The 12,573-nt window shown below is 27.5% G+C and overlaps 1 protein-coding gene across 1 annotated transcript; it reads right to left on the bottom strand.

The window, feature by feature from the left end:
* Positions 1-10,581: 10,581 nt before the first annotated feature.
* On the bottom strand, positions 10,582-12,363 carry LOC101258088 (protein DETOXIFICATION 56-like). Its single transcript, XM_004245641.5, has one exon. It carries the CDS (start codon positions 12,199-12,201, stop codon positions 10,759-10,761), a length of 1,443 nt encoding a protein of 480 aa, XP_004245689.1. The 5' UTR covers positions 12,202-12,363; the 3' UTR covers positions 10,582-10,758.
* Between the last annotated feature and the right edge of the window lie 210 nt (positions 12,364-12,573).

The following is a 12,573-nucleotide window of genomic DNA, read 5'->3' as shown; positions in this document are numbered from 1 at the left end:
AAGTAATTAGTATATATACTTAAATTGTTTTATTTTTATGTGGATAACAAACAAAAAGAGAAGCCAATTTGTTATATGTCATGGTTCACTATCACCACAGTGTGAGTATGAATCATATGGTAGGGTCTGTTGCAAGAACAGAAGCATTTATTCTATTCACCAACCAAGCCACCATTAGCATCACTACACACACCAGACACTCCTTATAGACAGATAGGTACCTAAAAGATCAATGAAATGAAAAAAAGAAAAAAAAAATAGGTTGAATTGAATGAGTCTTATAAAAGTTTCTTTTTCTTATTTTACTTTCTTCGTGAGGATGGGTCGCAGAGCACGATCTGAATTTAGTCAAAGTTTTAAGGTGAATTTCGAATATCGAGTGGGGAAAAAAAAGTTATTCTCGTTATTAAGTCAAGATTAATGCATTCTGTTCACCAAGACCTTTTTTGGTCATTAATATGTGCTACTTTTTCTATTTACATTTTTCTTTCTTTATAATGATGCTATTCTAGTAAGTTTTGACGTACGTCTCTATTATTTCATCATGTATTTAGTTAGCGTTTTATCATAGTTTTTAAAAAAATTATCTTCATATATTTGTATGATTATGAAATTTAATTAGACTTTGAAAATATGATCTTCAAATATTTTCAAAATGGATTCGCGATTGAAGTCAGTTTTTGGGACTTCCATACACAAAACTCAAATTTTCAAGTTTTAATTTCAAAATTTACATGGTAAAACAAAAGCTTACTATTTTATTTGCTTTAATTTATTTCACATAATTTAAATTACACGAAATAAGTAAAAAATAAAGATTTTTAAATTAGTGATTTAAATATAAAATAATAATATTTATTATATACATAGAAAACCTTCAAACCTTATAATAAACATGTGATAATATTTATTTAATTATAAAAAGAAATTTATTAAAACTAAAATGAGAATAACATATAAGGTCAAAAGAGATACAAAGCACTTGGACAATATAAAAGAGTCAACTTCTAAAATAAACAAATGTACAAAATCAACATACACACAAGTGTGAAAATCCCCCTCATAAGAATCATTGACTCACAATATTTCACCAAGGATGGTTTTTAACATTATTTCAGTTCACACCTATGTGTACATATTCAAGAATTATTTTTAAAAATTATATATAAGATTACATTTATTCTAAAATAATTACCTATAAATTCTAGATTTTTCTCTTAATAGGACAAAAAGAAAAATACAAAATTACAAAGGGATAATGCCCAAGTACCCCCTCAACCTATGCCCGAAATCTCAGAGACACACTTATACTATACTAAGGTCCTATTACCCTCCTGAACTTATTTTATTAACAATTTTTTACCCCTTTTTAGCCTACGCGGCACTATCTGGTGGGTCCAACAATGGTTGACATTTTTTCAAAATAGTGTCACGTAGGCTAAAAAGGGGTAGAAAATTACTTATAAAATAAGTTCAGAGGGGTAATAGGACCTTAGTATAGTATAAGTGTGTCTCTGAGATTTCGGGCATAGATTGTGGGGGTACTTGTGCATTTTCCCAATTACGAATGATAAAAGCAAATGTATTTTTTCACGATTATTAATGTCTCAACAATCAAGACAACATAAAGGAGAAATGATAGATGAAGCAACCTCAAAGAAAAATACATATTTAAACACTAGTATATCCGTTTTAAAATATTTATCGTTTTTATTAAAAATATATATTTTAATATCTTAGGCCCATAAAATAAATATTTAATAAAAAAATAATTACATCTTAATATATAAATAAGGGTAAAAAATTTGACACTCTTTTAAATTATTTTTTTAAGAGATGTATAAATAAAAAATACGATAAATATTTTAACATTAAAACCCATAATTTGATACTCCTGATTATAATTAATAAATAAGCTTAAAAAGGTAATGATAAAGTTCATTCAAAAAAAGAGAAAAGTCAATATCTTTGGGGACCAAAGTAGAGTTACTTCTCTTATAATTGGGATTAAGGGGTTTGTAGTTTCTCTATTACTTATAAAGTTTTGTGAAAGAAATTAAAAGAAAGGATCCTCTTTTGTCTCTCTCAAGTTCCTTTCATTTGTCATTTTTAATGCAAAAAAATGTTCCTAGAGTAGTTGTACTCATCATTAAACAATTAAACAATTAATCGTGCAGAATCGCAAATACAAAGTTAAAATTAGATGTTTAAGAGTTTTAAATTAATTTATTTAACAATTCACAAGTTAATATATATAAATTTTTTATGTAAATATAAAATCTACGAAAAAATTCAGATTCATTCAAACTTATGAATTTTCATCTAATTTCGCCTCAAGTAGGTGTGAGTATAACTTTAACAGAGAACATAATGAATCAAAATGAATTTACTTCTTACCCTTTATGGATAAGATCGTTCAGTTAGCACTAGGATCCACTTCAATAAAATAGATATAGAGGTATATTTACTGTTTTTATAAATAAATTGTATTATTTTACTTTTAAATAAATTGTATTATTTTACTTTTAAGGGATAAATATTGACTTTAATGACTTAGAGTCCTCCCTAGTTTTATAAAATAGGGGGGAAATATGAAAATGTAGTAATCAAATATTTATTGTATTAAATAGATTTTCAATATCAACTTCATGTTCGCATATAAAATATTTATTGTACTAAATAAAAATTTTGGATTGTTAATACAGACAATAGTTATATCATAATGCTTTGAATTTATATTCACTTATGGAATTATTTGCGGAGGTATTATATACTTATAAAATCAAGAGCCGATGCTAACTTTATAAAATTCTCATCGACATAATAACACATATCAATTCGGTAGTATAATGTTTTGATATCAATTTAGTGATACGGTATTTCGATAGAGGAAGGACATGACGGAGATTAAAGGGATGCATATGGGATTTTAATTTGATTTAGTAAGTTGGATTTGAATGAAAATATAAAATCAGTTATTTTAATTAAAGTTGGGTGATTTTAGTTTATTTGAATTTTCCACAGTGGTACAAATGACCATATATTCAAATAATAAATCAAAATTAAGAAAAAACTTTGATTATTTTCCCTATTTTTAATACACCCTTGACTTAAAAGAAAAATATTTTACAAAATATGTTCAGTAATAAAAAGATAATAGTAATAAAATATTAAATGTATTAAATATATCAGAATTCCTTTTTAATATGGTAGGTGATGGGTGCTTATAAATGAGTGCCAATTGAAAATTGCTAAACAGTGAACATGACCACAGGGATAGATTTGGGCCACTGATTTTTCTTCCCAAATTATTAATATAATGTCACAGATATTATATATTAATAAATAACAACATATTAAAAGATGGATACTCTAAATTGTCAATTTGTTTTGACAATGAATAAATTTGTAATAAATGTAAATAAAAGGATATAAAGACATTCTAACAAACACTGTTCTAAGGAATTTAAGTATTTATCAAACAATAACTATCTATAGACCCATCAATTTTAAAGAAGATTAATTGGAGTCAATTTGATTTATTTATTTTTTTCATTCTAATTGGACAACCATTATGTGGAAAGAACATTATTTTTTAAAAAATAATTTTTAAACTTTTTCGGGCCGTTGGGTACTAAGAGTTCAAAACTCGGCTAATTTTACTTAATATTTACTATCTTCCATCAATATAAATATCAAATAATTGTTCCTTCACTAGGCTTTAAATGAAATTTTAATACTCTTTTATTCATTTTTACTTGTCCACTTTTGAATTGACGCACTTATTAAAAAAATAATTAATGACATAGTGAGTTTACCATTTTATCTCTATTAATTATATAGTGGACGAAAGTTCTATATTTTTCAAAGTAGTTAGTCATTTAATTAAGGGTATAATAGATTAAAAAAATTGTCTTTTCTTGATTCGTCAAAATAGACAAGTAATTAGGGACAACTATAAAAATAAAAGTGAACAAGTAAAAAGGAACGGGGGAGTACATAGTTATTTCTTTCATGTTCACTATTTAAATATATATATATATATATATATATATATATATATATATATCTTTCCTTTCAAGTCATGTAAAACATCAGTGTAATATTAATTTGATGTATTTAGAAGAGAGAGATATTAAAAACACTTTTAAACTTGACGTATATTATTAATTAGTTTCGTTCTCCAATTATTGATAGCCTTAAAAATACCTTTCTACATGACTAAATTAAACTAGATACACCCCAATCTATCACTATATGTAAAGTGTTCTCATTGAGACTCTTAATAAAAAATCGAGAGAAGTGTTAACAAGAATTTAAGTGTGTATTTGACTCTTATTTCAAGATGCGAGTGTATTTAAGTTTATTTAGTCAAGTAAAAATATATTTTTAAAATTATTAATAGTTCAAAAAATAAACTAATAATTCGAGCTAAATTTAGAGAAATTTTCAATATTTCTCATTAGTCAGAATGAACGATGTTTGAAGCAATCAAGAATTTATTTATGATAGATGAAAAAAAAAGAAATATTATTTATGATAGATGAAAAAAAAGGAATTTATTTACGATAGGAAGAAAATTGACTACTCACCTAATACATATATATGGAGACCATAAGTAACGTAAATTTTTTTAAATCTAACACAATTAGAAAAGTGATTTAAGTTGCTCACATATTAGGATACCACAAATTAAAATAAAATAATTTTAGAATCATACGCAATTGGAAATGAATTTAATTTGCTCATATATTTAGAAACCAAAATGAGTTGTCATCCTTGTTACGTTAAGTAGTCTATTTGTCCATAAATATTTTCCCCTCTTTTTCGAAGTGTTATTTCGAAAAACTATTTGGATGTATAATTATAGAGGATAACTTTTCGAATTTAATTTGAAGTTTTGAATAAATTTAAAAAAGTTGTTGCTCACTTATAAAAATTAAAAAAAAATAATTTCAATTTATATTATGTATAAAAGTACAAAACACAACTTTAATTTTTAAAGATCACTTTTATCTTCTTCTTTTTTCAATTTTATTTTAATTAAAATTTCATATTTTTTGTGTTCAAACGCGAACCTAATTGTGGAAATAGGTTTGGTTGATTTAAAAAGACCACCCCTCTAACTCTTTTAATATCTTTAATTTTATGTAGACATTTCATCGTTAGACTTGTTTGTGGTGTAACTCCAACATCAACACAACATTACCTTAACATAATTTGATCAATTGACATACATATAAATAATTCACTAATAATAATAAAAATAAATAGATATATCGAGCCTTTAATTACTTTTTTGGTGGTACTTACTATACTATATAAAATAATTATTTTAATTTTTGGAATTCAAAGATAATCGCAATTGTTACAAGATATACAATTCTCTGCCCTTCAAGTGAGTACTCTGTGTGCACCGGATAATTAACCTCCCCTCCCCCCAACTATTTAATAGCCATCAAATCATACATAGAGGGTGTATGTATTCTCAAATTAGAAGACACTGAGAGAGATCAATTCCGAATAATTCATTTAAATGCACCACCCTCCAAACTAACTAAATCATCTCAAAGAGAAAGTATCAATTTAAAGACGGAAAATAACATAACAATCGAGACAACTCAAAAGAAAAAGACAATTTTTTAAAACATGAAGTAAGAATATTTAACACTTTCAAAGCATGGGAAGGACCACATACCCCTATTCATATTTCATTTTCATTCCATCTAAGAATATCGATTATATATAACACAAACAGATATATAAATAAATAAAATAGAAGAGATTATATTTTTATATGAACGATCGTTTTCTTTTTTAAAATTATAAATATGTATATAGGAAGATCATTTACTCCATCTCAACGGCTTCATTTACAATTAATGAACGAACTAGTGCATGTGAAGCTTACCAAGACCATTTGGTAAAGAGACCGTAGTTGAACCACGAGTTCAGATGAATTCAATAATTTTTAGTTAAATTTTTATGTTTTTATTTGATAATCTATTAAATTTGTGAATTATTCAATAACTAACTTACCTATTAATTAAAACAAGACATATATTCAATAAACCCCACCAAAAAAAATAATAAAGTTTTAAATTTTGACTCTATCTATAAGTACTCAGACAAGAGTGCTAGACACTTAAAATGTTCACATCCATCTAAATAAAAGGGCATGTGGATCTAGAACTTTGACCTTAGTAACTTTCACCCATATTTGATATTTATATTAAAAAAATATAAAACATATATATTGAGGATCGAGTAACAAATTAAATAACCTTAAATTTCTAAGAAGTCATCAACTTTAAATTCTAAAAATCATTGGACTAAATTATTGTCAATCTTTTTGTTTTAAAGGGATGATGCAATGAAAAAAGGTTGAAAAATTTATAAAGTATATAAGAACTTTAAATAGCTAACTTAAAAACATAATTAGCTAAACAAAGATTAAAAAAGGTGAACATTTTCAATAATAACATGGAAATGAAACAGAAAAGTTAAGGTAACATGTAACAGTAATTCAGAGACAATACTCAAATTTATTTCACTTCAACACACAAAAAAGAAGTCATTATGATGACAAAGTATAGTACTAATAATTATTTTTGACTGATACTTTCATATATCCACTTTTAACTGTTATACCGTATTTATTAAAACTAATTTTTAAAATTAAATTAAATTATATTAATTTAATATTTTAAATAAAAAATTTAAATATTTAAAAATTATACTAAAAATATTATAAATCTAATTTTTTTCATATTAATATAACAAAAAAATTACATAATAAAATATTAATTAAAATTATTATCGTCTGAAACTATGACAATTAAAAGTGAACCAGTGTAATATATAAATGTAACAGAGTTATTATTCCAGCAGAAAGTGTTTTAATATATGAAGAAGCTACGTAGAAAGTAGGGAACTTTTGTTCATCATAATTTTGAAAAGACAACAAGATTAGTTAATAAACACTTAAAACCCCACCGCAATTTTTGTTTAAAAAGTTCCAATAGTCACATGGTTCCTTCGTTCATCGAAACAAAAATAATTTTTAATGAAATTAAATATTAATATTAATAAATAGTATTAAAATCTCTATCGATATTAGCTGAGTGTCATCAAAATTAATATCACTAAATGTTTTAAGAATATATACAAATAATGCTAATTATTACTAAAAATATATATTTAATTATAATTAAAAATTAATTCCTACTAATGATCTTTTTTAATACAGTGATTTAGCTTTACAACACCTTCCTACAGTTGGTAAATTTAACTATTTATAATGATTTGGGCAACATTTATTTATATATATATATATAATGATGATGATGATTATAGAAAAAAGGCTAATATATATGCATGAATGATTGCTATATATAGGTCATGTCAGTATGTTAGTTTAAGCTAAGATAGAGCCAAAAATTACACTATTTAAAAGATGATTAAAAAAAGTTAGAAATATCATAATTGGAATTGAAAATAATTTCTGAGCCGTTGTTGCTATATGTCCTAGAGCTTAATTATGTCAACAAGATTTTCAATAATTTTTTTAGATACCTATGTGTAGGAAGATTGGCTCGTAAAAAATAAAATTGTCCAAAATCATATAAAAAACCCGCACATATTTAAATTAATAGAAGTGTGACTCAATAATAAATATTTGATAAAATAATTAACATACACACAAGCTGATTCAATAACATTATGCGCGACAAAATGGATACAAAACAAGAACCTTAAAATCTGTGCTGATAAAAAAAAAGTATTTTGATATGGAGAGACTTTTTCAGTGTCCAAATTAAAGTATCAGTGAAAAGAAAATAAAGTTGGGCATATATTGTCTAGTTGTTTGTTAGTTGAAATGACATCATATTATGGCATAAAAAGTTAGTAAAGCCTGTATTTTAGGGACCTAAGTTCAGAAATGTTTTGTTATTAGATCATGGTTTAACAATCTCGTTTGAGCAAATTGAAAATTTTATGAGAAAACGTTAGTTAATATTTTATAAATGACGATAGTTTGATATTTTTGTTGGTCGTAAAGTTGTGTTTGTACAATTTTTAGAGGGAAAATTGTAGAGATTCAACAGTTTAGGAGCTAATTACTCTAATTTACAATATTATGAATCTTAATAAATTTTAGTGCGTCTAGATACATGTAACTCGGGATGTATGGGGTTAAAATTAAGTATAGTTTAATATAAATATATTGTATCCAAGTGAATTAACACATATTTGGGATATATAGACAATTTTCGCTCTACTCTGTCATCTCGCTCATCATTCTCCAATGTATATGATATTCCAAAATACATGAATTTGGTGTAATTATGTGTATATGAAATACATGACTATCTTGCTTGCCTCCCTCCCCAGCTCGCTCGGTTCTCTCCCTATTAGTGTATTTAGCTACAAAAATGCACATATCTAGGTGTATCTTCCTCAATATATATTAGAAAACTCTTAATAAGTGATAAGATACATAATTATTTGAAAGTATAGATAGAATTAATATATATGATATGAATGTACGTGCAATAAGGTAGTTTTCCATTTTTAAGATATATGAACAAAAATTTAAATAATAGCCTTGTAAAAGGATGGAGTAGAGAAGGCCTAGATTGTGATTCAGGCCCAGAAAAAAAATAGATACGAGTACGATGGGCCTAGCTTGTTATTTAGGCCCAGAATAGTACTGAGTAAAGGTAAATGGGCTATCCGAGAAGTGGGCCACCCATGTTGGGCCAGCATAGTGCTTTTTCGTTGGTATTTTTTTCGATCTCTATGCATTCCACAGCTCCACCGAAAATTTCCTTTGCCCCTACCGGACTCCAGCTTATAGTTCACATCGTCTGTTCATGGTTGAGCCCTGGGATTGATGACATACTTAAAAAGCCACCTACACTTTGAGCCTAATCATTCTGGATAACACTTGTATACTCTTTATTACCGCGATTGCTGACACAGAATTAGCTGATGCTTATTCCTAAGATACCGTTATTGCTTCTTCTCCAGGAAAGGAAGTTCACAACCCGTGAACATGCTAATTTCCAGTGGGCCTTCTTTATTTGGGCCATCAATGAAGCCCAAAAGAAACACCTTGCCAACTTCTTCGGCCCTATTGCAGGCGACCCGACTGACTTCTTTGGTCCTACTGCAGGCCCAAAAGAAACACCTTGCCAAGTTCTTCTCATTTTTTCTTTATTTATAATTTAATAGTTATATGTTATCTCTTATGCTACCGTTTCATAGTAGCTCTATCTGTATTCTACATTTTTTTTAATAGATTTATCATTCAAATTATGAATGTAAGGTGGAGAACATACAAGCTATCCGCACATTGTATTCAATTAAACAACACAATACAACATAATACAACACGATACATTATAAAACAATACGTAATAATCATTCGAACAAAGTATTATAAATAGATGTAATTATAATTGAATAAAGTAGACAATTAAATTTATAGTTACTTTATATTTCTTAATTTGACTAATCTACTTCAATTTATATCAACCATACTTTAATATTGACTTTGTAAGATTGTCTTCAATTCTTTGAAATGTTTTATAGTAAACATTTCAAACTCAAACTAATTAGATTATCAAATAATTAAATTTTAAAAATATTGTCTTTAACTTTGAATGTTTTCTAAGGTAACAATTACTACAATGTTGGTTTTTGTAATTAAAAATATTATGAAATATTGTATAAGTAAAAAGATGATACTTTGATTGGCATTCAATGTAGTGAAGTCTTCACTTTTAAATAAATCATTTTTAGAATAATATTGATAGTTTATGTAACAATTTATTTTATTGAAAAAGTTTTCAAAAATATAATTAATAAGAGAGATTCAAACATTTGTGTTATTCTGCAACATATAATAATTCATATATATTTATTATTGTCTTATAAGATATTACAGAATGTTATACTATCATTGAAAAAGTAAAATTAATTATTAAATTATGAACAATTATAAATATAACTTTTTTTTCTAAATTTTGGCTTTATGCCAATCATTTATTTGAGCCACCCCGCTAACTCATACGACATATCTCGTAGTATGAATTCAAAATAAGTTTATTCATACAGCTACAGATTCTATTATGAATTCAAAATAAGCATTTACCTATTGTATGCTTTAGCTTTTTGCTTTTTGGTTATTGAGCCTCTCTATGATACGACTTATTCAATCTAATTTTTCATAGTTATAAAACTGTTGAATCTTATAATCTCAAATATTTTATAAAATTTGTGCGATTATCATATACATACTTTTTGAGAACTCGTTAATAACGAGAATATGGTATGAAAATAAACATGACTCATCATTAAATTATACAATTACTAGAAATATATTAACAGTTTGGTATTTTTTTTGTCAATTATTTTGTCTATCAATAGTTGTAGTCAGAAAATTAAACATGACTCATCATTAAATTATATAATTACTAGAAATATACTAACAGTTGGTATTTTTTTTGTGAATTGTTTTTCCTTCACATTGTTTCGTCAAACAATAATTGTAGGTAGCTATGAATTCAAGAGGAGTAAGATAAACATTTTTTTACATATGTATACATAGTTCGAGTCAAAAGCAAACATGTTTAATTGAACTAATAAATTGAACCTGAACTCCAACTCTGTTCTAGATCCGCCTCTGATTGTAGGTGAAACAAGACTATAGTCCCGACTCACGAGTCCTACTCAGTAATAACTTGTGAAGTTTTAACTTGTCTCATCATCATTAGCAATTTCTTCAAGATTACAAGAAAGTAGTTGTGCTTTCTTAGCTTCTTGAACCCAATCAATCCTAGCAATAAACACCAACAACAAGGCCAAACAACAAGCTACACCAACAACAAACCCTGTCAACAATCCAGCCAAACCAACATGAATCTTGAATGCCAAAACCACACCTAATGGCAATGCCAATAGATAAAATCCAAATATATTTGCATATGTCCCTAGCCATGGCCTAGCTGTTCCTCGAACGATACCTCCACAAACTGCTAAAGGGAAATTAACAACTTCAAGCAATGCCATTATCAACATAATCTTCTTAACACCACTTATTATCCCTTTATCATGGCTAAACAATGGCCCCCAAACACCCCTTGCCCCTGCCATAACAGAGCCACCAACAAACCCCGAGACAATGCTCATAGCTAACGATACATAGGCTGCACGATACGCAAGGCCAGGACTATCTGCACCAAGCTCATTAGACACACGAATAGATGCACTAGTTGATAACGAAAGCATAACAGAGAAAAGCAAATAATCAAAGTTCAACACAATGGCTATAACACCAATAGCTTGTTTAGCATTTGGTAAATGCCCTGTTAACAAAACCAAAATTTCATAACACCACCATTCAAGACATGTAGTAAGACAACATGGTCCACATAACTTAAGCAATCTGATCCAATCGCGATATCCTTGTTCACACCATCCTCCTTCTTTCCATTTCCCCCCTTTACTATTCTCCGCGATCACAACATAAATAGCCAACAATAACATAATCAAGAAGTTCGTTATCCAATTTGACATTGACACTCCTATAATCCCTTTACTTCTTGATAACAACATGGTTATTGGTACATGACAAGCAATTGCTAAAGTTGAGCTTAACATAATTGGGATAGTAACATTTTGTGTACTTAAATAAGCCTTTAAAGGGCATAAAAAAGAGGTAACAACTAAATCAGGGAGGAGGTAAATTAGATAACTTTTGGCTATAATTGAAATATCTTCTTGTTGGCCAAAGTGAATTAAGATCCTATCAACATTTAGCCATAAGAAAGAAATAGGCAGACTTGTTAATAGTAAAAACAAAGTAGTCATAACAAGTGTTTTATGAAGAAGTTTATAATTTTTAGCCCCAAAAGCTTGTCCACAAATTGGTTCCATGGCACCACAAAGGCCATTCAAGATCGAAAAACCGGTTACATTTGCAAATGTAAAACCAAGTGTACCTCCAGCTAAATAAACATCTCCAAGCCTACCAAGAAATGCAGTGGTAATGGCTGTTTTTGCAAACCATGTAAAGTTCATAGCAATCAAAGGAAGTAATATTCCTCTTTGCAATTTTAGCTCTGAAAGGGTATTTTGGATTAGGATTGAGTATTTTGGCCATTTTTGTGACACATTTGGTGGTGAAGATGGCATATCTTTTTTTGTGTTATTGGCAAAGATAGTTTAATGATTTTTTTTTTGTTTCAGTTTTTTCTTATCTTATAATAAAATAATAATTGATGATTCAATTTGATAATGTGCATGAGGGGTATGATTAGTATCGTGAAGGTTTTGTATTTTTTCTAAAAGATGACACAAAAAGAATGGCCCTTTTTGTAACGGCCAATTAGGTAAAAAAGCAATCAGGAGTTTTAAGTTTTGTGTATTCTTTACAATTTAAATTATTTTTTATACCAATCACGTTTTTCGTGATCACAATATAATTTCACAAGTGAAGTTTGAGAAAGAGCAGACTTTATTCTTAATCTGGTAGCTAGAGAAGTCATTTCCGATACTAAACAAGGT

This window comes from Solanum lycopersicum, chromosome 8 (genome assembly GCF_036512215.1).
Source record: "Solanum lycopersicum chromosome 8, SLM_r2.1".
Classification (NCBI taxonomy): Eukaryota; Viridiplantae; Streptophyta; class Magnoliopsida; order Solanales; family Solanaceae; genus Solanum; species Solanum lycopersicum.
This window is presented reverse-complemented; position numbering and strand designations above follow the sequence as displayed.